Source organism: Hevea brasiliensis, chromosome 16, assembly GCF_030052815.1.
Source record: "Hevea brasiliensis isolate MT/VB/25A 57/8 chromosome 16, ASM3005281v1, whole genome shotgun sequence".
NCBI classification, from domain to species: domain Eukaryota; kingdom Viridiplantae; phylum Streptophyta; class Magnoliopsida; order Malpighiales; family Euphorbiaceae; genus Hevea; species Hevea brasiliensis.
In genome coordinates this window covers 56,072,677-56,097,740 of record NC_079508.1, presented here as the reverse complement: position 1 = coordinate 56,097,740, position 25,064 = coordinate 56,072,677, and the positions used below count along the sequence as shown (strand labels likewise).

Genomic DNA, 25,064 nt, shown 5'->3' with positions numbered 1-25,064 from the left:
AACACAAGTCAGGGACAGAAGCAGAGTACATGGTAATGTTATATTAAAGGAAGAAGCCCGAAGAAAGGGATTGGCTACGGATGGACGGTTAATGACTGTCATTTACTCAAAAATGATACCTAAACCTGGTGTGAATGCCTAAACCTTGCTGTGGCAGTTCCATCAATAGAAAGTCAATACTCAAAAATATTGGTTATAAATTTTTTAACTTCTTTTTGGAATTGATTTTCCTTGTTTGGGGGATCAACAGAAGAGCTCTTTGGATTTCTATAGAATTGCTACTCATGTCATTAAAATGAAAAATAAACAGGATTTGTCACACGTTCTTCATGTAATTATCATTAGTTATATTTAACGCATGAAATTTGGAATTAACTATAAAAATATAAATAATCTTTATATTAAATATTTTAGGAAAAATATTTTATGGTTCAAATATTAATATCTTGTTAACAAATTAATTTTTAAAAATAAACATTATATAAAATTTTAGTTTTGTAGAAACAATAATTAATTTAATTATTACAAAATTATAATACACCAGAAGAAGACGGGGCCCTTTTGGGTTAGGAGGAGGACCGCATGAGATATGGTTCCTAGTTTCCATTCCAAAAGCATCCAATTCCAAGTTGAAAAGTTAGGGTGTAGTAAGCCACAAATATCTCTCACAACAAGATAATGAAGAGCGGGAACGCAACAACTGCCAGCCGTTTGATCCATGATCAATCTCGCCATGGCTTCTACCTCCTTAACTTCTCCTTCCCTCAGACGCTCACAATTTCACCCTCTTCTTCGCCAGCAACCAAAATGCAAACCTCATTCTGTCTTCGTCTGCTCCTTCAATGTCCCAAACACAAAATTCAATACTTCTTCTCATTTCAACCCCAAGTTTCCCATGTCCTCAATGGATACATCGCTCTCTGGTCGAAAGCTGGGATTCGATGTAGCTATAAGCAAAACGAACTTTCCTTTATGTTTTTGAAAGGTGATAGAAATTTTTATTTTGATTTTTACTTTTTGTGGTGTGGGTAGGTTGAGTTTTCTGCTGGACAGGAAGCAGAGTCGCTTGTACCTGACGCGACACAGGAGGAGCCTTTTGCTTGGTCTTCTGTGATTTTGCCGTGAGTTTTTCTCATTGTTTCTTCTATTCCACGGGTGTTTTTTTGCATTTATTGTTAATGGGTAATTCTGTTTTTTTTTTTTTTGGTTGAATTAGTGTTTGATAAGTGGATTCTTGAATAAATTGTAATGGGCGAGTGTTTGATTATATGTCGTGGGTATTCATAAGAGAATCTAATAGATAAATGTGACCTCCAATTGGGAATTTTGTTAAAAGTAGGAAGATTCTTGGTATTACTTCTCTTATTATCCTGGCTTTGAAAGCGTAGGGGACAAAGTTGTTTTTGTGCTGTAATCATACGCAGATTTTTGTCTATGTTTGTCAAGTTTTTATTGAATGTGTTTTGCATGTTTGTGCATTAATTGTGTCTAATTACTTTGGTTTATGGGATTTTAGGTTTCTTTTCCCAGCTTTGGGAGGATTGCTATTTGGGTATGACATTGGTGCCACTTCTGGTGCTACCATATCATTACAGGTATTTCCTTGTTTTAATGTTTCTTATAGTTTGCCGCACACATTTCGTTTCAGAACATAATTTTAGCTTACCATCAATGCAGTATTTTTTTTCTTTGTTAAATCTAATTTGTTCCTTTATCTACCAATTTATCAGTCAGCTGAGCTCAGTGGGACAACATGGTTCAATCTTTCAGCTATTGAGCTTGGTCTTGTGGTATGTATGCCTTGTCTGTTTCTTCTTGTCTGTTTCTTGCAACTGTTTTAACTTATTGTCTGTTTCTTCTTAATGCATGAGCCTTTTGTTATATTAGATTGCCGTGAATGTAGGTTAGTGGTTCTCTTTATGGGGCTCTTCTTGGTTCACTCCTTGTCTACCCAATTGCGGATTTTCTAGGTACATCAATTTGCTTTTAGGTTTATTTTAAAGTTCTGGAAGTTCTTACTGAATGATCTTACCCAATTGTTTGGATTCATGCATAAAGGAAGGAGGCGAGAACTTATTATAGCAGCTGTGCTATATATGTTTGGTGGTCTGATCACTTCTTGTGCTCCAGGCCTTGGTGTTCTCTTAGTAGGACGTCTTCTCTATGGTCTTGGCATTGGTTTGGTTAGCCTCATTAAACTTAATATCATTGTGTTTGGCAGAGCATATTGATAGTATGATATCTATTACCTATTCTATTGATCTCTGTTTTCATGTGATAGGCTATGCATGGTGCACCTCTCTATATTGCAGAAACTTGCCCATCACCGATTCGTGGAACTCTAATATCTCTAAAGGAACTGTTCATAGTTCTGGGAATTTTGGTATGTTGAAATGATTTTGTGTTACATCATCTTATTTTGCCTTTATTTTGAAAAAAAAAAAAAGAGCTAAAGTACTGAACTTTTGTGCAGTTGGGATATTTTGTGGGAAGCTTTCAAATTAATTCAGTTGGGGGGTGGCGTAACATGTATGGATTTGGTGTGCCAATTGCTTTTCTTATGGGACTAGGCATGTGGAGTCTCCCACCCTCTCCACGCTGGTTACTTCTCAGGGCAGTTCAAGGTAAAGGATCTTTACAAGATTACAAAGAGAAGGCCATTTTTGCCTTGAGCAAGCTAAGAGGCCGGCTTCTGGGTGACAAAGTGTCTGAGAAGCAAATAGAGGATACCCTTGTCTCTCTGAAGTCTGCCTATTCAGAGGAGGATTCTGAGGGCAGTATCTTAGAGGTGTTTCAAGGACCAAGTTTGAAAGCCTTCATTATTGCTGGAGGTTTGGTGTTTTTCCAGCAGGTGCTTCTTCCTCCCTGGGAGCTACTTTAATTTTTTTTTTTTGTTTTGGGGGGGGGGGGGGGGGGGGGGGGGGGTGGGGTGGTGGTTTGGGCCAGTGGGGTGGAGATAGAAAGAGGGAATATGTTGGGAATATCATGTTTATGAGCTGATTTTTGCTCTGATTGTGATAGATAACTGGGCAACCAAGTGTTCTATATTATGCCGGCCCAATTCTTCAGGTACTTGATGCATAAAGCCAAACCTTTCTATTTATGAGATGGATGGTATTCCTTTATCTCATTTTAGCCTATTGTTAATCTATTTTACTATGTTACTCAAGGGTGCTGGATTCTCTGCGGCTGCTGATGCCACTCGAGTTTCTGTCATTATTGGTTTGTTCAAGGTACCTATCCTATTGAAAAGTCTTTGAATTGTGGATAAAGATCACTTCTTCTCTCTCCTTTCCATTTGCCAAGTTTGATCCTATTGCTAATGTCAATTATGATTGGTTACCTATAAATCTTCTGCAGTTGCTGATGACATGGATAGCTGTTCTAAAAGTTGATGATCTTGGAAGAAGACCCTTGCTGATTGGAGGTGTTGGTGGGATTGTATGTATATTGTTATTCTTCTGTACATTTTATTTTCTTCCAATGTTTCTCTCTCTCTCATTATTATTATTATGAAGGTAAATTCTGCTTTTTCTCTCTGCATACCTTACAGGTTTTCTCCTTATTTTTGCTTTCTGCTTATTACAAATTTCTTGGAGGGTTCCCATTTGTTGCTGTTGCGGCTCTGCTTCTCTATGTTGGTTGCTACCAGGCAAGTAATTTTCTTTTGTTTGTTGGAAATGTCTTCTCTGTTCTCATCTGTGTTGGGTCAAAAACTCCTGCAATATATGTTATGTGAAAAATCAATAAGAATGCTATATCAAAACAAGCTTGATGAGCCAGAGAGGGGGAAAAAGAAAAGCAGAAATTTTTACATGGTCTGCTATCTCTTATGATGAAATTTTCCTTCTTCCCCAAAGTGCAATTGGCTTTGGGTGACAAATTCTCTTGTAACACCTTTTCCTTTTCTGTTGGATCAAGGTGAAAGTTGATTCTAAAATTTCTGTTCTTTACATATCATTTCAGATATCATTTGGGCCTATCAGTTGGCTAATGGTGTCAGAAATTTTCCCACTTCGCACTAGAGGAAAGGGCATAAGTCTTGCAGTTCTTACTAACTTTGGTTCTAATGCCATTGTAACCTTTGTATTCTCACCATTAAAGGTATTACTTTGATCTTATTATTCCTTTCTTGGTGTTTCCCCCCTTCTTAGTTGCTTGATGATAGACATTTTCTCTGCATTGTTAATGGAGTGATCCACAATGATATCTGTTTATTCTGCAGGAGCTGCTCGGAGTTGAAAACCTTTTCCTTCTTTTTGGGGCTATAGCTTTGTTGTCACTGTTGTTCACCATAGTCTTTGTCCCAGAAACTAAAGGTTTGAGCTTGGAAGAAATTGAATCTAAAATCTTGAAGTGAAAGCTCACAACTGTTGGAAACTTCTGTTGTATGTTTCCAGCAAACAAAAAAGTTATGGGTAGTTTGTCAGCATATCTAGTTGTGGTGTAGGAAGGTGATTGAATGCAACCTCAACTACGTATTTGTGAATATCATATCATGTGGAAATTATGTATTTTAGAAGCTGTTTGGTAAATAAGAATATACATTGGATATTTGTGTGGATATTATTGGATCTTCCAAGTCAATTCTAGTTTTTGAATAAGAATACGTCTTGGTGCTGCTTCTCTATCTCGCTTTCGCTCCTGACAAGAATAAAACTGTTGACCTTTAACATCCTTTGAGCATGTCATTGAATAAATTGCATTAACTATAGGCACGAGCTGGCACTTAAAGATCAATTCTCAAGCATCACAAAAATGCCTTACCTTTCAGGACAACTAAAAGACTTGATATGCCCCTTACCAGTTCATTATCCAACAAATATAGCGTTGAGATTATAACCCATTTTGATAAGATACTGTATATTAAACCTCCAGGAAAAGGAGGTCAACATTGTTGGCCTAGATTTATTATTTATTTTTTTTTTATCATGAAGGTATTTCTTGTATTTTATAATTTTCCTGTATACTTGCTGTGAAAAGGAAAATTCTACTCTATATAGGCCATTATAAACTTTCACTTTCTCAGTGAAAATTCGCAAGTGGCTTTGTGGATGTATCATTTCTTTTTCCTCTCTTTTTGATATTATATTCTTATTTATGTGTGAGTTGCATGAGTTATTTGCTTAACATGCTGGACTCATTGCCTTAAAGATGGTCTTTCAATTTGATTTTTCGTAGTTCAACCAAGCAAGTGTGAAATGTGAAAAGGGTCAAATACATTTTACAGTCCGGTATCAACATAAGTTAATTGGTTGCAACTTGCCAAAGTAAAGGGCGATCAATGGTTTTTCAGCTAGGAGAAAGATCAGAGCTCGTCTTAATGAAAGTTTTCTGGACGCATAAACATTCGATTATACGGAGTTCCAGTTGACATTGTTACCCTTTCTCCCGATATTCGCATTCTACAATCTGTTGTATTTTTTGCCCAACATATTCATGATTTGCTTATTAAAATTAGCTGAAAGATTGCTTTAAGTAATGAAACTTACAAACTTTCTATTGATGTGTATGGTAGGAATAAAGAGTTCAAAGTTGGTGACTATGACTAAAAATTTCTTGAAGAAATAAATAGCATGCTCGAGCCATCAGCCCATTCTCCATTTTCCAAAAACTTGAATTTAATGCATATTTGCTTGCCTAATCATATGAATGTTAGTCTTGTTTTCATTTTGGAGAATTTATCACCTTACCCTTCTACGTTGCCTTATAGTATTTCTATAGGTTAACATGTGCCAAATTCGCCATCTCTTCCTCAACAGAAATATGTCAACAAAATTATGTTAGATGATGAGTTTGTTATTTCCTTTCAAGGTGGTTTCTGTAGTTTTTTGTCAAGTGGCATGGTCGTTTTGATTCTTGAGCTACTTAGATTACTGAAGAGGAATTTCAAACTTTGAATCCTTCTCTCTTAGATTCTTATTAGTAGTTTAACTCTCTGAAATGAAGTTCTTTTCAATTAAGAAGAAATGATACTAGAATTTAGAATCTTAGGAAGTAATATTTTATTTCGAAAGTTTAACTTGATTCGAAATTCCTAATTAGTAAGAATTGATTTTAAAAATTATATAAAATTTGAGAATTATTTCTCATCTTCTTCTTCTTCTTTTTCTTTTTTTTTTTTTTAAATTTTTTAAATTTTTATTTTTTTAGTTTTCTATTGTGTTCTACATGAAATACAGAGGAAATTTGAATGTGAAGAGAGTCCAATTTGAAGACAAGTACTTCAGCTGGGCAGCTTTTGGAGATGCAATTGAGGATGCTATCAACAGAGGAAATTTCTTTGGTTAGCAACCCTATGCTAGAGTAAGTTCAGCAAATAGACGGGATTCGTTTAATCTCTTAGGATAATGGGATCCAGGTAAGGCAGCCCAACCTAACAATTGAATCTGCTGTTGCCTGTTGATGGTCATGATGACTCTTCTGTGATAAAAGTTTGAACATGATCTATGTCTAGCCTTCGAGGTAATGTTCTTTCTTTACACTTCCTGAAAATGATAAACTATTGATATTTCTTCCTTTATGCTTAATATTTTCTTAATTGACACTTTTGTTCTTTCATGCTGACAATAACTACTGTTGGGACCTTTGTCTTTTCCTGAAGAAGATTTCCTGTTCTCTTGATTATTGGTTGTAACATAAAAATTGTTATGTAAAGTGCCTATCATCACCTGTAAAGTGGTTTATACAAGGGTTAATACCAAAAAAACCCTCTGAGGGTTGTCTTAAAATATACTTTGGTCCTCCTTGTTTCAAAATTAGCAATTTTTAGTCCTATGCAAAGATCAGTTAAAAGTACAAGATTTTGAGGGTCTATACAATGTTTTATATAATATAACAGTTTAGGTACTAAAGTGAGATTGAAGTGTAGAGTCATTAACAATCACAAGGATCAAAATTACTAATTTTGAAACAACAAGTTCTAAAGCAACAAATTGTACAGTATCACAATCTCCTTTCTTGTGCCTCATCACTATAGCAGTGTGTAAATGAACCATCAGGCAGCTACATTTTGATAAACTGCGCCTTAATCCTAACAATCTGATTAGTGGTTGTGAGATTTTCCTCTTTCTTAAACTGGCAAAATGACATACATCATAACTGTTCCATAGACACCCACAAAACCAGATTAACCATCCATAATAACACAAAGCTAAGTAGACTATCATGTCAGTTACAGAAACTTACATGATCGGAACTGTGTACATTATATTCTTCCAAAGATTCTTCCCCTCTATTCTCCATCATGTTTTTTCTGTAAGTTTTGTTTGCCACTGTTTAATTTGTCCAAAGCGAATGTAGCCTACTCATATTATGACATATCACTGGTTTAACGACCTCCTGTGAGGATTGAATCAACGCTAGAGATGGAACGCCCAGATCCCTTCCCAACAGAGGAAGGAAATGACATTACAAAATCAGATGCTTCATTAGGTGTTATGAATGTACCAATAGCAGCACTTTCTAGTGATACATCTGGCAAAGTAGCATCACCATCCAAATACTGCATCACTTGCCTCATGCTAGGTCTTATTGTTGGCACAGAGTGTGAACAGAGGAGTCCTAGTTTCAAAACCAACTCCATTTCCTCTATCACATAATTTCCTTCCAACCTAGGATCACTGGCATCAATAATAGCCCCTCTTTTCCAGTACTCAATGACCCAATCTACTAAAACTACCTCTTCAGGAAGTCCTATTGGCCTTCTACCACAAGCCACCTCAAGCAGAAAAGCCCCAAAAGCAAACACATCGGTACTGGTGGTTGCTTTTCCAAATCGAGCAAGCTCTGGAGCCAAATAACCCACAGTCCCAACCACATGGGTGGTTTGAGGATTGGAACCATGATTGTATAGTCTAGCAAGGCCAAAGTCTCCAAGTCGTCCATTTAAACTACTATCTAATAGAACATTACTAGCCTTTATGTCCCTATGTAGAACAACTTGTTCCCACTCCTCATGGAGGTAAAGAAGGCCAGACGCAACTCCTTTGAGGATTTGAAATCTTTGAGACCAATTGAGGACTGGTTTTTCGTTGGTAAACAAAAACTTGTCAAGGCTTCCATTAGGCATGTAATCATAGACCAACAGAAGCTCCCCCTGTCGCCTGCAGTAGCCAAGGAGTTGCACCAGGTTCCTGTGCCTCAGCCTTCCAATGCTGACAATCTCAGCAACAAATTCCTTCATCCCTTGTTTTGAATCATGTGAGACTTTCTTCACTGCAACTTGTAAATTTGAAGAAGGGAGTACTCCTTTATAAACCTTTCCAAAACCTCCTGCTCCAAGTAGCTCCTTGTCTTTAAAGCCTTTGGTTGCTTTGTAGAGATTCTTATAGGAGAATCTTTGAGGGCCATATTCCCTTTCCCAATCTTCACGTATTTCCTCATATTTCTTCCTCCTTACAATGTAAATACCTACAGTTATTGTTATAAGAACAGCTATTACTGTTGCAAGTATAACTATAATCATCACTCCCGGTTTCTTTTCTGCTTTCCTACGTGGAGGAAGCGAAGGAAGCTTTGAAATATCAAGGTTTAGTGCTTTTCCAGCTTTGTTGAAACTCCATCCAAGAATATAATGGTCACTTGCAAGTGTTCCAGTTGCTGCAGAAAAACCAACATACATAGATTCCAGAAGAATTTCAGAAAGATTGATGGGTGTTGACAAGAGCAGCTGGTTTGGTTTTGGGCTACTAATTGGAGCGAGAGATACATTGAGCAATGTTTCTGCTTCATCATAGTCTATCCATACCTGTATGGGATCTCCACTAATGAGATTCAAGCTTCTGTTTATCCCTTCTGGATTGGAAAAATAAGTAGCTGAAGCTGAATCAATAGACTTCAGGCTGTTCACATCAATTCCCACATGGTTTTCATCTATATCTTGGACATCAGGGCTACGAATGGTATCAAGTTCAACTGCCAACATGTGGTTGGTAGAAAGACCATTGTTTGAAGTATTGAGGAGTCCCAAATACTGACTTGCTACAGCTTGGCTGAAATCCAAGGATGGTGAAATCGTGAATGCTATGCCATGGCCGCTAAGATTTTGCAGCTCAGGAACCATGGCAAACACAAAGATAGCGGAAAATGACAGAGATTCAGCTGGACTGGATGAATTTGGGCTGAATTTCAGAGGGAATTGATAGAAGGCATGACCCATTTTCTGCTTTGAAGTGTTGGTTAGCTGCAACAGACCATTAGGATGGATTTTTGCAATTCCATCAAGATGGAGTTTGGCTCCCAGGAAGCCATTATAGACAAATTGGCCTACATCTTGAGCCAGGTTGAAGGAAATCATGGACAAATGGAAATATATGAGGAGCAATCTTACAGCATCATCCATTGAGAAAAGTTGGAAGAGGTTGGTTACTTTTTGCAGAGAGTTTCTGTTTGCTTAGTAATCTCTGAATTCATGGGATATTAATTTTCCTACTCAGATTCAAATATGAGACCTATTTCCAAAATCAAGATTTCAAATTACTATTGTTGTTATCATCATTCATGTCATTTTCTGAAAGGGCGCGAAATAGTCATTTGTTCACACCTGGTAATCTGGTAAAGTGTATTGCCGCCATAGCTTGTTAGGTGGGTTACGTAGTGAAAGATGAGATCTCTTCTTACCCATTCTTCTTAAATTAGTATTTGAAGCTTTGACTTAGGTTATGCACGAACAAAATCCTATAGGCCTATTACTACTATAGTTTCAAATGCAGCCTGCTCCAGTTATGCAAATCTTTAATGCTATGGCCCACTATGGACAAGGTTTATTATCTTGTGGGGTGGAGCAGCTGCCAGTTTTTGATGATTGCTTTATCAGAAGCATAAAAATCAGATCCAACATGGATTTTATTCACATGTTTGTTGGAGGCTACAGAAATATTTCAATCCTTTTAATGGCCAAGCTTCTGTATATAACTGAGAAAAAAAGGGGAAAATGATGGTTTTGGATGTTTTAGGGTGGTTTATAGAAATTTGATTTCTTTTGCTTTCCTTCTACCTAACTCTTGTTTTTCATGTTAGGTTCAATGCAAAATAAAGGTGCCTTACAATTCAAAGCAATTATCAATGAAGGACATACTAAATGCTAATTGAAGAAAATTGATCCTTATGTTTTTGAAATTTTGGCGAAACTTCCAGGAAAAATAGGGAAAGTCTAATATCTGAATGATTCTAACATTTGGACGTTAGCAAGAAGCCAAGAAGGCCTAATTGAAGGTGATGTTACATGCCCTTTTTATAGTGATTATTCGTATTAAAACATTGCTTTATGTACTTTTGTCAAACAGCTAGGTACAACTGCTATTTTTGAATTTTTCTCTGTATTATTTCTACTAGAAGTAATGAAAAACAAATGTAGTCTAATCATGTTTAATTTTTTGCTTGTGAGATGACATTACAAAATCAGATGCTTCGTTGCTGGCTATTGTGTGCCAATAGCAGCACTTTCTAGTGCTATTTCTGTAAAACTTGAATCACCAGCAAAATTCTGCTTCACTTGCCTCATGCTAGGACTTCTTGTTGGCTGTGAACAGAACAGGCACAGTTTCAAAACCATCCCCCTTTCCTCTATCATAAAATTGCCATTCAATTTAGGAGCACTGGCATCAAGAATAGCCCCACTTTTCCAGCACTTAATGACCCCAAATTAATTACCACTTCATCAGGAAGTCTAGGAAAGCTCTATAGGCCTCCTTCCACAAGGCAGCTCAAGCAAAAAAAGCCCCATGGATGGTTTAAAGATTGGAACCATGATTGTATAGTTTAGCAATATCAAAGTCTCCAAGTCTTCCATTTGAATCTGCATCCAATATAACGCTAGCGTTTATGTCTATGCAGATCAACTTGCTCCAACTAGGGTTGTTGCTAGAAATTTGATTTCTTTTGCTTTCCTTCCATCCATCCAATTGTTGTTCTAGAGGTTGTTTGTTTTGAGATGAAATGTTCAGATTATGCAAAATTTTCCACAAGCTTTTGCTTTCATGGTACCTTAAATTTCATAATAGAAGACTATTAATCCTTTTGATTTTGGAATTTTAGCGCAACTAACTTTTAGGAAAATAGGGAATGACAGTATAGTATCTGAAAGATCCTAAAATTTGCTGAATGCATGCATGCAACTTTCTAATGATTAATCGTCTTTACTAAAATATAGCCTTATGTACTCTTATCATTAAAAATAAGAATAAAAATCAGTGGGGTCAAGTTAATGGTAGATTTTTCTCTATATTGTTCCCACTAAAAATATAAGACTATTCAAAGATGATGCTTGGGATCATAAGAGAAGAATCTAGTAAACATCTTAAAAAAGTATTAAACCAAATTTATGGAAATATAAGCAAAAGTTATTATAATAAAGGCCAGTATGCTACGAACTTTTTGTCAAAAGCTCATATATTAATACAAGAAATTCAAGAATGAATTTTAATACTTCCAACATTCTCGAAAATCTTCTTTTTAAGGAAAATTTTACCCTACATCTATACGACCGGCCATGTTATATGTTTTGGGCAATGAAGGAGCCGCATGTGTCTAAAATGAGAGTTGCAGAGATGAAAATGTTAAGGAGGATGAGTGGCAATACTAGACTAGATAAAGTCGGTAACGAGAGTATTAGAAAAAATGTAGGAGCGGTGCCAATTGAGAATAAGTTGAGAGAAGGGAGATTGAGGTGGTTTGGTCATGTGAAGCGTAGACATACGAAAGCTCCAGTTAGACAAGTAGAGCATATTGGATAGAAATAAAAGAAGAGGTAGACCTAAACTTACTTGGAAGAGAGTAGTACAACATAACTTAGAAGCATTACACATTTCCGATGATTTAACCGAAAATCATTTAGAGTAAAGAAAGTGAATTCATATAGCCGACCCCAATAAATTTTTGGGATAAAGATTTAGTTGAATTAAGTTGAGTTGAGTATTCTCCAAAATCTTCTTTCTTGACAAATGATTGTTGCATTCATAATTTTAATTGGCAGAAACTACTGAAATTTCAAATTATTTGACGGGTCCTCAGATTTTTGGTCCCCTCATTCTTTGGCATTGTATTAGATCAAGCAATCTGTTAACTTTAAAAAATTTTGGAATTTTCATTTCATCTTTTACCAACAAGGGGAAAACTACACTTGAAACTTGATATCCTTATTAAAGAGTGAGTCAATGCACAAAGCATCCCGTCGTCTCCTGTAAATTTTAAGGAGGGTTAATGTATATAATTTTATCTCTGATTCCAACTTGTGATCTTCATGTCATAAACGTATTACTGTTATATTAAAGCCATCCTTTGAAAATTGATGTTGTGTTTAATTTTTATTGAACTGTCAGATATCTCCATCAGAAGGTATCATCTTTAAATTTGAGTGAAATTCCAGCGTATAAAACAAAATTATTGTAATTAACTGTGGGAGATGAAGAAAAAAAAAAAAAACTGTGGGAGCCTCTAACTGCTAACAGTTAATGGACTAATTCAAATTCTACATGCTCTCCTCCTTGTCTTGATAAAAAAATAGAAAAGAAATATTTATTTAAAATATTTTAAAAAATGTTTGTAAAATGAACTGTAAAAAAAAAAAAAAAATAAATAATAAATTGAAAATAAATATAAAAATTAAAATATATAAATAAATTTTAATAAAATAAAGATGACATTAGTGATATTTATGTAAATTGTTCTCCGCTTCCTTCTAATGCCTTGGTGTAAGTTTAAGAGAAATTTTTGATTTGATATTAAATCATCTATTTGCATTAAGAGTTGAATAGTTTGATTTTGAAGGGTGATATTGTGTCATAAACGGCAATAAATAGGCATTTAATATTAATATTGTAACATAATGTGTAATTTAAATGGAATGAAAGATCAAAAGAAGTTAAAAAAATTATGATAAACTTGGCTGTTAACCTATTTAAAAGCTTAGCTTTAAAACATTTTTATATATATACAGATACGGCTAGTAGTGGGTAGTTTATTTCTACAGTCAGCGAGTGCATGACAATAAGATAAATCATAACCATATATGTCAAAATCAAGAGTTGGGAATGTACGAAAAGGCTCAGTCATATTTATACAAACATGAGAGAATAATCATCCAATCTAAATACAAAATATAACATGTATAATTTTATGGAATAAAAGAAAAAAAAAATTGATTTGCAATGTTTCAATTAAGTTTGACACACTGGCATCCCCTCCACCCCACAACCCAAGAACTATGAAAAATTTTCTGTTGCTCAAATGAGACCCTTGGTAACTGTGTCTGTGTTGCCTCATTAATTAGTTTCTCTTGCTGCTGATTTTCTACATCCTTGATAAGGTAAAATTAAAAATTTATGTGAAAAAAAAAAAACAGATATCCATAAATTTTTCAAGATTCAAATTACAAAACATAATCAGCTATTAGAAGCTCAAAACCAGTGACAGGAACATGTACAACACGACCCTTAAGATTCTGCTCCACCCTTTACATGAAATTGGTAACACCAATTTCAATCTTGCAGCTACAGCTTAGAACATGTTCAATCGGTTTTGCTGTCACTCAACCCTACCGAGAATATTATATACGAAAAACAAGGTAATTACTACTACTTAATAGAAAATTAGATATTATATGATACACCCTTACTACAAGTAATTTGTGGCACCAATTTTAAGCTGGCAACTGTAGGTCTAACGTGATCAGTCTCTGGCTTAAGGAAAATTTTTCAGATTCAACGACCGCAGCTAAGGATGGAGTCAGTAATTGACAACACAGAATAATCATTAGATGCTGGGAAGGACAAATTGCAATCTCTAGTGGCTTCTTGGCAAACTGTGACCAAACCTATACCTGGACCATCCAATAGTATATCTGGTAAGGAAGCATTTCTATCCAGATACTGCATGATTTGCCTCATGATAGGCCTTGCTGCTGGTGTAGGGTGAGTACAAAGCAACCCTAGCTTCAAAATCAATTCCATTTCCTCCACCATATATTTACCTTCCAATCTAGGATCACTTGTCTCAAGAATGATCCCTCTTTTCCAGCATTCAAGAACCCAGTCTAACAAAATTACTTCCTGAGATGGTCTTTCTGGCTCTATAGGCCTCCTTCCACAAGCCACTTCAAGCATTAAGATCCCAAAGGCAAAAACATCACTGCTGGTAGTGACCCTTCCTGTTCTTGAGACCTCTGGTGCAAGGTATCCCACAGTTCCAACCACACTGGTTGTTTGAGGAATTGATCCATGATCATAGAACTTAGCTAGCCCAAAATCTCCTAACCGTCCATTAAGATTAGCATCTAGCATAACATTACTAGCTTTCACATCTCTGTGCAGAACAACTTGTTCCCACTCTTCATGGAGGTAAAGAAGGGCAGATGCAACTCCTCTCAGGATTTGATATCGCCGAACCCAATTCAAGTTTGGTGTGTCATTGTGAAATAGGAGTTTGTCAAGGCTTCCATTAGGCATATAATCATATACCAAGAGTAGCTCTCCCTTTCGACGGCAATAGCCTAGGAGCTGTACCAGATTCCTATGCCTTAGCCTCCCCATGCTAACAATCTCAGCAACAAATTCCTTAATTCCTTGTTGAGAATCATGTGAGACTTTCTTAACCGCAACTTGTGTATTGGAAGAAGGTAATTCTCCTCTGTAAACCCTTCCAAAACCCCCAAACCCCAGCAGCTGTTTGTCTTTGAATCCCTTAGTTGCTTTGTCGAGATCCCTGTAAGAGAATCTTTGAGGACCATATTCCCGTTCCCAATCTTCGCACAATTCTTCAAATCTCTTCCTCCTATAAATAGCTGATCCAGATATTATTATCAGCACAACACTTGCTGTTATTGATGGGACCATGATTCTTAAATCTGGTTTCTTACTTGATTCTCTTTTAGGTGGCAGTGAAGGAAGCTTTGATGCATCAAGACTTTGAGATGGCCCACTTCTGTTGAAGCTCCACCCAAGAATATATTGGTAGCTTGCCATTGATCCAGTGGATGAAGAAAAACCAACATACATAGAATCCAAGAGGACTAGAGAAAGATCAATATTTGTTGACAATAGAGGCTTTCCTGGTTTCTTGCTTATTACAGGAGCTACTGTTACATTGAGAAGCTTCTCCACGTCATCATAATCTATCCACACCTGCATTGGATTTCCACTTATGAGCTCCAAGCTCTTATTTTTCCTTTCATTATCTGGAAAATAGGCCACTGGAGCTGATACATTGGATATCAAGCCATTTACATCAATTCCAACATGGTTGTTGTTGATGTCGTTAAATTCAGGTGTAGATATAGTATCAAGCTCAACAGCAAAAACATGGTTTGAGGACAAGCCATTGTCTGTCGAATTAAAAAGTCCTAAGAACCCTGTTGCCCACGCCCCTGTGAACTCCAAAGATGGAGAGATAGAGAAGGCAATGCCATGGCCACCAAGATCAGGCAACTGAGGAACAATTGCGAAAACAAAATTGGTAGAAAATGAGAAAGACTGAGAATTGATGGATGAAGATTTACTGAATTTTAGAGGGAATGGAAAGAAAGCGTGGCCAGTTTGTTGGAATGAAATGTTTGTTAGCTCTAATAGACCATTGGGGAGGATTTCGGCAATCCCATTAAGATGCAGGTTGGCTCCATTGAAACCATGGTAGATGAACTGATTTGCCTCTTGATCTGCTATTGTCAAGTGCTTCAAGAAAACAGAACTACAGAGCAGAATATGCAGCAATTTGAACGCTGTCAACATGGAGAGACACGAGTTATTAGTCTAATAAAATAATCAAAAAGTTTGTGCTCTGTGTTTTTCCTTTTCAGATCCTTATAAAATATCAACATTTCTCTTTCAATTTTAATGGTTTACCGAAGACTTTCCAAAGCTGATACAAGGTCAATGGAAAGAGTACATTAAAAAGTTAATATTTGTAAATATTTGCTTGCATCTTGCAGTTTAAGTAAATGGACTATTACAAAGGAGGAGCTAGAAAATTAAGTTATTAGAGTTAAAAAAAAAATTGTTTTACTCAATTTCAATAAAAAAATATATAAATTAATAAATTATAAAAAAAATAATAATATATACAAATTTTCTATGTATAACAAAAATAGAGTAAAAAGACAAAGTTAATAGATAGAGAATTAAAAAAAAAAAAAAGAAAAGAAATGAGAGAGGGAAAAAAATTAAGATTCTTGCGAATATAAGAATGAGAATAAGACACACAAAAAAAGTAGCATTAGAAATAATAGTTAAAGCTTTATTGAAATATAATATTAAGAAGGTTTTTTTTTTTTTTTTAATTTTCAATTGATTTAAAATTTCACAAAAATATATGGAGAAATCTTATTAATTTATTTTTTATTTAACGATATACTACCTTTTGTATAATTATTTTTTAAAAAAAGAAAAAATTGAAAGAATTATTAATTTTTGTTGATTGGAATCATTAATAATTTTTTAAAAAAATTTTCATTATATATGTATTTATGAAATTTTTTCAATTTAGCGGCTGCATTGACGCAGTCCTTTCCATGTGTTTCCGGCCATGTCTGACTAATAACCAGTTTATTTGGGTCATAAACTATATATGAAAGAATAATATTAGATGACCATTTCAACATTGGTTGTATTTATTAGTTGGTAAGCTGTCTGTATCATAAGAAGAAAGATGCTATTTTAAAAATTTAATGATATGGATGAGAATATAATTTTGGATGTTGTTTGATTGTAACATCCAACTGCTTAGCGGGATGAAAAAATCCAACATTAGTGACCTAAAGGTAATATCGCATGAGTACAATCATTATCTATTTATTATTTAATTGAATAAAAATGTGAGTATATAGTGTTTCTTATATATATTTAATTAATTTATTAAAATGTTGATAAAAAAATATTATGAAATACGAAGAAAATAAATATAAAAAATAAAAAATAATATATCAATAAAATTATATAAATAAATTCTTATAATATAAAAGTTACCTTGATGATATCTATGCAAATTATTCTTCACTTTTAATTGCTAAAATATCATTTCATAAAACTGAACAAAAAAAAAATCTTGGTTGTATAATGTATGTTCTATTTGCATTATGAGATGGCTAGATTAATTTTTTATATTGATTTATATAATTTATAATTATGACTCTTAATTTTTTTTAATTTTAATTAAATTGTAACTATTGTCATAACTTTTTTATTAGAAGAAATTAAGTACTTGATTTTATAACTATGGTTTATATAATTTAATTATAACTATAACTTTTAGTTCTTCTAATATTAATTAAATTGTAATTATTTTTATATTTTTTTAATATAAAGGATTAAGTATATAATTTTACAATTATAGTGGACAATGGAAAGGATCTTTACAAAGCAACCAAAGGTTTCAAAGAAAAACAGCTTCTTGGATCTGGAGGTTTTGGAAGGGTTTACAGAGGAACATTACCTTCATCCAATGTGGAAATTGCGGTCAAGAAAATCTCACATAATTCAAAACAAGGAATGAAGGAATTTGTAGCTGAAATTGCTAGTATGGGCAGGCTAAGGCATAGGAATTTGGTGAGCCTTTCTTGGTCTATGACCATATGCCCAATGGAAGCCTTGATATGTTCCTTTTTAGCAATGAAAACCCCAGCCTTGATTGGGTTCAGCAATGTCAGACCATCAAAGGAGTAGCATCTGCTCTCTTCTACCTACATGAAGAGTGGGAACAAGTTGTTCTGCATAGAGATGTGAAAGCTAGCAATGTTTTATTAGATGCTGATCTCAACAGACGATTAGGAGATTTTGGGCTTTCTAAGTTTCATGATCATGGTTCAACTCCTCAAACAACGTCTGTGGTTGGAACTGTGGGATATCTTGCACCTGAACTTACTACAATTGGAAAACCTACTACCAACAGTGATGTTTTTGCTTTTGGGATCTTTCTGCTTGAAGTGGCATGCGGAAGGAAACCTGTAGAGACTAAAAGATCACTAGAGGACGCTGTTTTGGTAGACTGGGTTCTTGAATGCTGGAAAAGAGGGGACATTCTTATGACTGTTGATCCTAGACTGGAAGGCAGCTTTGCGGTAGAAGAAATGGAATTGGTTTTGAAGCTAGGTCTACTTTGTGCACACCGTCTGCGCAGGGCTAGGCCTACAATGAGGAAAGTGGTGCAATATTTGGATGGAAATGCCACCTTGCCTGAGAAACCACTACGTGGTGCGGGTATTTGTGTATTTTCAGTTAGCCCTGAAGCACCTAGAAATAGGTCTTTTCTTGCATCTGCAGAGAGTATTTCTTTCTTTTCCTTCTCTGATACCGACTCAATCCTCAATGGTCGTTGAATCTCTCATGGCCTAATGGCTCAATTTTCATATGTTTATTTTTGCTAATTAATTATATTTTCTACTGATTTGTTTAAGCAAAAATTTCTACTTCTCAAGGGTTTGTTTGGATTAACTGTTTAATACAACTGATAGCTGTTACTGTTAGCTGATAGCATAACTGATAGCTAACGATAGCTGTTTTATATTAAGTATTTGGTAAAATTATATTTAGCTTAATATGTGAAATGACTAATAAGGTTATATATCATATAATTTATTTTATTATTTAAATAAATATAAAATTATAAATTTATTACATTATATTATTTATTTTATTATTAAATTAAATATATAATTATTAAATTAATATATTATATTATTTAAATAAATATATAATTATTAATTTTTTATATTATATCATTTATTTTATTATTAAAATAAGAAAATAATTATTTTTTAAGATAGTTAAATAATTTTAGAAATATAGATAAAATAATAAAATAATTATTATTGTTAATAGAAAATAATTAATTTTAAGTTTTTGGATATAAATAAATATTTTATATTTTATGTTATTAATAAAATAATACTTTAACAAAGTTGAAATACGTTAATTATAATGTTAAAATTAAAAATAAAAAAATAAAAATATTAACAATATTAATTTTCAAGTTAAATAAAAAAGAATAATATGGTCAAAATAAAAAATAAAATCAGATCAGCTATCAGCTGATTTAAAAGTAGAGCTGATACAAACTGCAGTTGATGGGTATCATATCAGTTACCTATTAGCCATCAGATATATTTTTTTAAGCTTGTCAAACATTATAATTTATCTATTTAAATGTCTATCAGCTATCTATTATATCCAACAGGTAAACCAAACACCCTCTAAGACTTTTGGCAATCCTCCAGCATAGAACTGACTAAAGATGCAAAACTGTCATGAAACAGTAAAAACTTAAATGAGATGTATACTACAGCAGAGATATCTGAATGTTACAGAGTTTTTTAGTTCATTGTTAAATTGAATTTTTTGCATTATATAGCTTTTTACTCTTGGTTTGTGTAGCACTGAAAGGAAAACGCGAATATGAAAAAATATGAAAATGGACACGAAAAAAATAATATTTTAAAAGATTTGAGAAACGAAAACGTGAAGTAAATACATATATATAAAAAATATAAGGTTATATTTATAAATAACATATATACATATATATGCATATATATTTATGAATTTAAAAATTTTAGTTATAATAAATTTAAATATTAAAAAGAGGAAAAGATAATAAAATTAATTACTTGATTAATTAATTAGATTATTTATATATTTATAATTATAAATAATTAAAATAATAAATATATAGAATAATAAAATTAATATTAAAATAAAGGGTCAAATTTTTAATACAGTAAAAATTAAATAAACAAAAATAATAATGATTAAAAAAAAAAAAAGTTGTCAAACAGAAAATAATGTAGGTATCCGGATTAGGGGAAGGAGCAGAGCCATCGAAGAAGGAGCAGCGCCATCGGGGAAGGGAGGCTGATTGACAGACCAGGTACTCCTCCTCCTCCTCCTCCTCCTCTTCTTCTTCTTCTTCTTCTTCTTCTTCTTTTTTCTTTGCCTTCTCCTTTCTTTCTGGAGGTGCGACTTTTTCTGGTTTGGCGAAGGAAACGCGTTTCCGATTTCAAGGAATTACGGAAACGGCCCGGAGACGTTTCCTCGACGTGTCCTAACGTTTCCGGCAAGGAAACGTTTCCAGGAAGGGGAAACGCTCCCGCCTCCCGTTTCCGTGCATCCTAGCTCTTGGTTGCCCACATTTTTAATCATGATATGTTTTTGCAGCTTAACCTTTGGAAATGTTCAAATTAGTGATTGGATGCTAATGGTTTGTTTCAATGAATCTTTTGCTGCTATATCTGAAAATATTAATGACTACCGTAGGATGCATTCTATCAAATTACTTTGGTGATGAAGGTTTCAAGAAACACAGATCAGGAAAAACATTTCTTGATGACTTTGTTTTAATGTAATGGCTTGTCGAAGTTGCTTTACCAAATTTCTGAGGCAGAGGAATCAGAGCAGTAGATTAACATTTGAGTCACCCTAACAGGTTTATTCAAGGCAGTTTTCCCACTTGCTATTATTATATGTTGTCAATAATTTGTTTATCTAAATTCAGTCAAGTCAATGGATTCCCAAAAGTCTCCATTTTTTTTTTTTATTCTTAAACAGCTGTTACCTCTTCTCTTAATTGGAAAAAAAAATGTAATATAGCTAATAGAATTAATTAATAGCTATGTCAAATTGAAAGCAATTGGACTGCAGAAGCATGCATTTCTTGAAACTGGATGAAAGTGAAAGCAAAAGGAAAAGGAATCAAACTCACAACAATGAAAATTACATTTTCATTCATCCATCAAAGTTCACTGTTTTATCATTAATTTTCTAAAATGACATCTTTCTTCTTATGATACAGGCAATTTGCTACCTAACGAATATAATGAGTGTTCAATTAAGTGGCCATATAATATCCTTTTATAGTTTATGATCCATTTAGGGTCAAGCATGAATATATGTCAACTTGATTAAATAAATTGATTATTAGTTACAGTCTATTTACTTTTAATGCAAGATGCAATCAAATATTTATAAATATTACTTTTTTTATTGTACACTTTCCATTGACCTTGCACCAACTTTGGGAAGTATTTGGTAAACCATGAAAATTAGAAGAGAAATGTTGATATTTCAATTCTCAGGATCTGACGAGTAAAATCCCAGAGCACAACCTTTTTGATTATTTGTTCAGACTAATAACTCTTGTTTCTCCATGTTGCCAGTGTTCAAATTGCTGCATATTCTGCTCTGTAGTTCTGTTTTCTTGAAGCATTTGACCATAGCAGATCAAGAGGTAAATCAGTTCATCTACCATGGTTTCAATGGAGCCAACATGCATCTTAATGGGATTGCTAAAATCTTCCCCAGTGGTCTATTAGCGCTAACAAACATTTCATTCCAACAAACTGGCCACGCTTTCTTTCCATTCCCTCTCAAATTCAGTAAATCTTCATCCACCAATTCTCAGTCTTTCTCATTTTCTACCAATTTTGTTTTCGCAATTGTTCCTCAGTTGCCTGATCTTGGTGGCCATGGCATTGCCTTCACTATCTCTCCATCTTTGGAGTTCACAGGGGCGTGGGCAATAGGGTTCTTAGGACTTTTTAATTCGACAGACAATGGCTTGTCCTCAAACCATGTTTTTGCTGTTGAGCTTGATACTATATTTACACCTGAATTTAACGACATCAACAACAACCATGTTGGAATTGATGTAAATGGCTTGGTATCCAATGTATCAGCTCCAGTGGCCTATTTTCCAGATAATGAAAGGAAAAATAAGAGCTTGGAGCTCATAAGTGGAAATCCAATGCAGATGTGGATAGATTATGATGACGTGGAGAAGCTTCTCAATGTAACAGTAGCTCCTGTAATAAGCAAGAAACCAGGAAAGCCTCTATTGTCAACAAATATTGATCTTTCTCTAGTCCTCTTGGATTCTATGTATGTTGGTTTCTCTTCATCCACTGGATCAATGGCAAGCTACCATTACATTCTTGGGTGGAGCTTCAACAGAAGTGGGCCATCTCAAAGTCTTGATGTATCAAAGCTTCCTTCACTTCCACCTAAAAGAGAATCAAGTAAGAAAACAAATTTAAGAATTATGGTCCCATCAATAACAGCAAGCATTGTGCTGATAATAATATCTGGATCAGCTATTTATAGGAGGAAGAGATTTGAAGAATTGTGCGAAGATTGGGAACAGGAATATGGTCCTCAAAGATTCTCTTACAGGGATCTCTACAAAGCAACTAAAGGATTCAAAGACAAACAGCTGCTGGGGTTTGGGGGTTTTGGAAGGGTTTACAGAGGAGTATTACCTTCTTCCAATACACAAGTTGCGGTCAAGAAAGTCTCACATGATTCTCAACAAGGAATTAAGGAATTTGTTGCTGAGATTGTTACCATGGGGAGGCTAAGGCATAGGAATCTGGTACAGCTCCTAGGCTATTGCCGTCGAAAGGGAGAGCTGCTCTTGGTATATGATTATATGCCTAATGGAAGCCTTGACAAACTCCTATTTCACAATGACACACCAAACTTGAATTGGGTTCGGCGATATCAAATCCTGAGAGGAGTTGCATCTGCCCTTCTTTATCTCCATGAAGAGTGGGAACAAGTTGTTCTGCACAGAGATGTGAAAGCTAGTAATGTTATGCTAGGTGCTGATCTTAATGGACGGTTAGGAGATTTTGGGCTAGCTAAGTTCTATGATCATGGATCAATTCCTCAAACAACCTGTGTGGTGGGAACTGTGGGATACCTTGCACCAGAGGTTTCAAGAACAGGAAGGGTCACTACCAGCAGTGATGTTTTTGCCTTTGGGATCTTAATGCTTGAAGTGGCTTGTGGAAGGAGGCCTATAGAGCCAGAAAGACCATCTCAGGAGGTAATTTTGTTAGACTGGGTTCTTGAATGCTGGAAAAGAGGGATCATTCTTGAGACAAGTGATCCTAGATTGGAAGGTAAATATATGGTGGAGGAAATGGAATTGATTTTGAAGCTAGGGTTGCTTTGTACTCACCCTACACCAGCAGCAAGGCCTGTCATGAGGCAAGTCATGCAGTATCTGGATAGAAATGCTTCCTTACCAGATATGCTATTGGATGGTCCAGGTATAGGTTTGGTCACAGTTAGCCAAGAAGCCACTAGAGATTGCAATTTGTCCTTCCCAGCATCTAATGTTTATTCTCTGTTGTCAATTACTGACTCAATCCTTAGCTGTGGTCGTTGAATCTGAAAAACTTTCCTTAAGCCAGAGACTGATAATGTTTGACCTATAGTTGCAAGCTTAAAATTGGTGCCACAAATTACATGTAGTAAGGGTGAAGCAGAATCCTGAGGATCATGTTGTGCATATTTACAATGAAGAGTTGATGTTCCACGGCTTCAATGGAAAGAAAGAGGCCCATATGAAGTTTCCCTGTTTTGAACATGTTTTGAGCTCTAGCTGCAATGTTGAAATTGGTGTTATCAATTTGATGCAATGGGTGGAGCAGAATCCTAAGGATCATGTTGTGCATATTTCTGTTACTAGTTTTGAGCTTCTACAACTTACTATGTTTTGCAATTTTAATCTCGAATAATTTTGTGGATATGTGTTTTCTTTCACATAGTTTATTAATTTTACCTTATCAAGGATGTAGAAATCAGCTGCAAGAGAAACAAACTAATTAATGAGGAAATACAGACACAGTAGCCACTAGCGAAGGTTCTCATTTGAGCAACAGAACATTTTTTTTTTATATAGTCCTTGGGGAAAAAAAGGAATCAGGAATAAATACTCCAAGCATACTGAGAAAAAAAAAAGCATTTTCCTAATAGCAGTGTAGCAAACTTAATTGAAATAATGCAAATCAATCAATTAATAATTAATATGTTTAAAATAAATAAATAAATAAATATTTACATTTTTATTATAAATAATAATTTGATACGTATATATTAAATAAAATTTATTAGTCTTATTATTATCGTTAATTAATATAATTTTTTATTTTTTATTACTTAATAAAAAGTTTTAAATAAAATTAATTTATATTATTATATTTAATTTTAATGCATCTTATTTCTATTTTTTTTAGCTATATTTTATCATTAATTCTTAATAACTAATATGTTTATATTAAATAAAATTTATTGATCTCTAAATTTGTGGTCATATTATTATCACTAATAACTTATCAAGGTGACTTTTCGATTTCTACATAATTCTTAAAATCTATAATAAAGCTTCAATATAAAATTGAGTTATGCTAAGAAGGTAAATAGACAAATGACATGTAAAATGAAAGATAATTAATAAACATAACAATGAAATATAAAAAGCCATAATCACAAGTATATATTCATGAATGAATATCATGTAAAATTATTATTAAAAATATAATTTTATTAAATTTTAATAACAAAATAGCCAATATAAAATTAAAATCATTATAAATATTCATTATTAGATCTTGATTGTCATTGTAAAAAAAGTATATGAATACATTAAACAAGAGTTTCTATAAATTTATAGTTTTTTACATTTTTAATATTTTTTAAATTTAATTATTATATTTTTATTATTCATTTTAATTTTAAAAAATAAAATATATTCACCAAATATGCAGATAAATATCTAGTATAAATAAATCATGTAGATTAAAAAAAAGTAAAAAAAAAAGAAAGAAAGTGTAGAACATGTAAGAGTAGTCCATAATATAAATTTTTATTTGGTATAAATATTATACATATAATAATTTTATTATAACTATTAATTATAATGAGATCTATCACAATTATTAATTATAATAAAATTATTATGCATACATCGGCTTAATTGTATGATTTTTTCCGTAATACACAAATAGGCGGGGAATAACAGCATGGACATTCTCGCAGGATCTCCAAGGAACCGAGCAGCCACAGCATCCAGGTTACAAAATAAAAAGAAATGATAAAAACAAAAATTAAGAGACAACTCTGAAATTTACTTGGTATTTAAATTAAAAAAAAATAAAATTATTATTTTATTTTATCTTTTACTTAAAAAATATTAACTATTTTAACTACCATTTGAAACAATTACAACAATATTAATACCATCACAATATGCTTTCTGAAAAGAAAAAGAATTTATCCTATACGGGAAAGCGTTAAAATTAT

The 25,064-nt window shown here is 33.8% G+C and overlaps 4 protein-coding genes and 1 pseudogene across 8 annotated transcripts; 3 read left to right on the top strand and 2 right to left on the bottom strand.

Annotated features, from left to right (window-relative positions):
• The first annotated feature begins 512 nt into the window (after positions 1-512).
• LOC110663455 (D-xylose-proton symporter-like 3, chloroplastic) lies at positions 513-4,630 on the top strand. Its single transcript, XM_021822760.2, has 14 exons — positions 513-943; positions 1,033-1,121; positions 1,517-1,595; positions 1,731-1,790; positions 1,904-1,970; positions 2,059-2,183; positions 2,282-2,383; positions 2,474-2,851; positions 3,022-3,069; positions 3,171-3,233; positions 3,361-3,441; positions 3,554-3,652; positions 3,967-4,104; positions 4,226-4,630. The coding sequence occupies exons 1-14, from the start codon at positions 719-721 to the stop codon at positions 4,358-4,360; spliced, it is 1,689 nt and encodes a 562-aa protein (XP_021678452.2). The 5' UTR covers positions 513-718; the 3' UTR covers positions 4,361-4,630.
• A 2,246-nt stretch (positions 4,631-6,876) lies between these two features.
• On the bottom strand, positions 6,877-9,586 carry LOC110663454 (L-type lectin-domain containing receptor kinase IV.2). Its single transcript, XM_021822759.2, has one exon. It carries the CDS (start codon positions 9,341-9,343, stop codon positions 7,331-7,333), a length of 2,013 nt encoding a protein of 670 aa, XP_021678451.2. The 5' UTR covers positions 9,344-9,586; the 3' UTR covers positions 6,877-7,330.
• Positions 9,587-13,418: 3,832 nt separating this feature from the next.
• On the bottom strand, positions 13,419-15,807 carry LOC110635293 (L-type lectin-domain containing receptor kinase I.8-like). The gene has a single exon (XM_058138323.1). It carries the CDS (start codon positions 15,720-15,722, stop codon positions 13,701-13,703), a length of 2,022 nt encoding a protein of 673 aa, XP_057994306.1. The 5' UTR covers positions 15,723-15,807; the 3' UTR covers positions 13,419-13,700.
• Positions 15,808-16,760: 953 nt separating this feature from the next.
• On the top strand, positions 16,761-18,318 carry LOC110636245 (L-type lectin-domain containing receptor kinase IV.2-like; annotated as a pseudogene).
• A 1,386-nt stretch (positions 18,319-19,704) lies between these two features.
• LOC110635267 (L-type lectin-domain containing receptor kinase IV.1) lies at positions 19,705-23,552 on the top strand. Of its 5 annotated transcripts, XM_058137626.1 has the most exons (4): positions 19,705-19,851; positions 20,238-20,406; positions 21,137-21,994; positions 22,070-23,552. In XM_058137626.1, the coding sequence occupies exons 3-4, from the start codon at positions 21,247-21,249 to the stop codon at positions 23,146-23,148; spliced, it is 1,827 nt and encodes a 608-aa protein (XP_057993609.1). In that variant the 5' UTR covers positions 19,705-19,851; positions 20,238-20,406; positions 21,137-21,246; the 3' UTR covers positions 23,149-23,552. The 5 variants fall into 5 exon arrangements, with proteins under 5 accessions (XP_057993609.1, XP_021640242.2, XP_057993608.1 ...); XM_021784550.2 differs by having other exon boundaries at positions 21,137-23,552; XM_058137625.1 differs by having other exon boundaries at positions 20,238-20,417; positions 21,137-23,552.
• Positions 23,553-25,064: the final 1,512 nt, after the last annotated feature.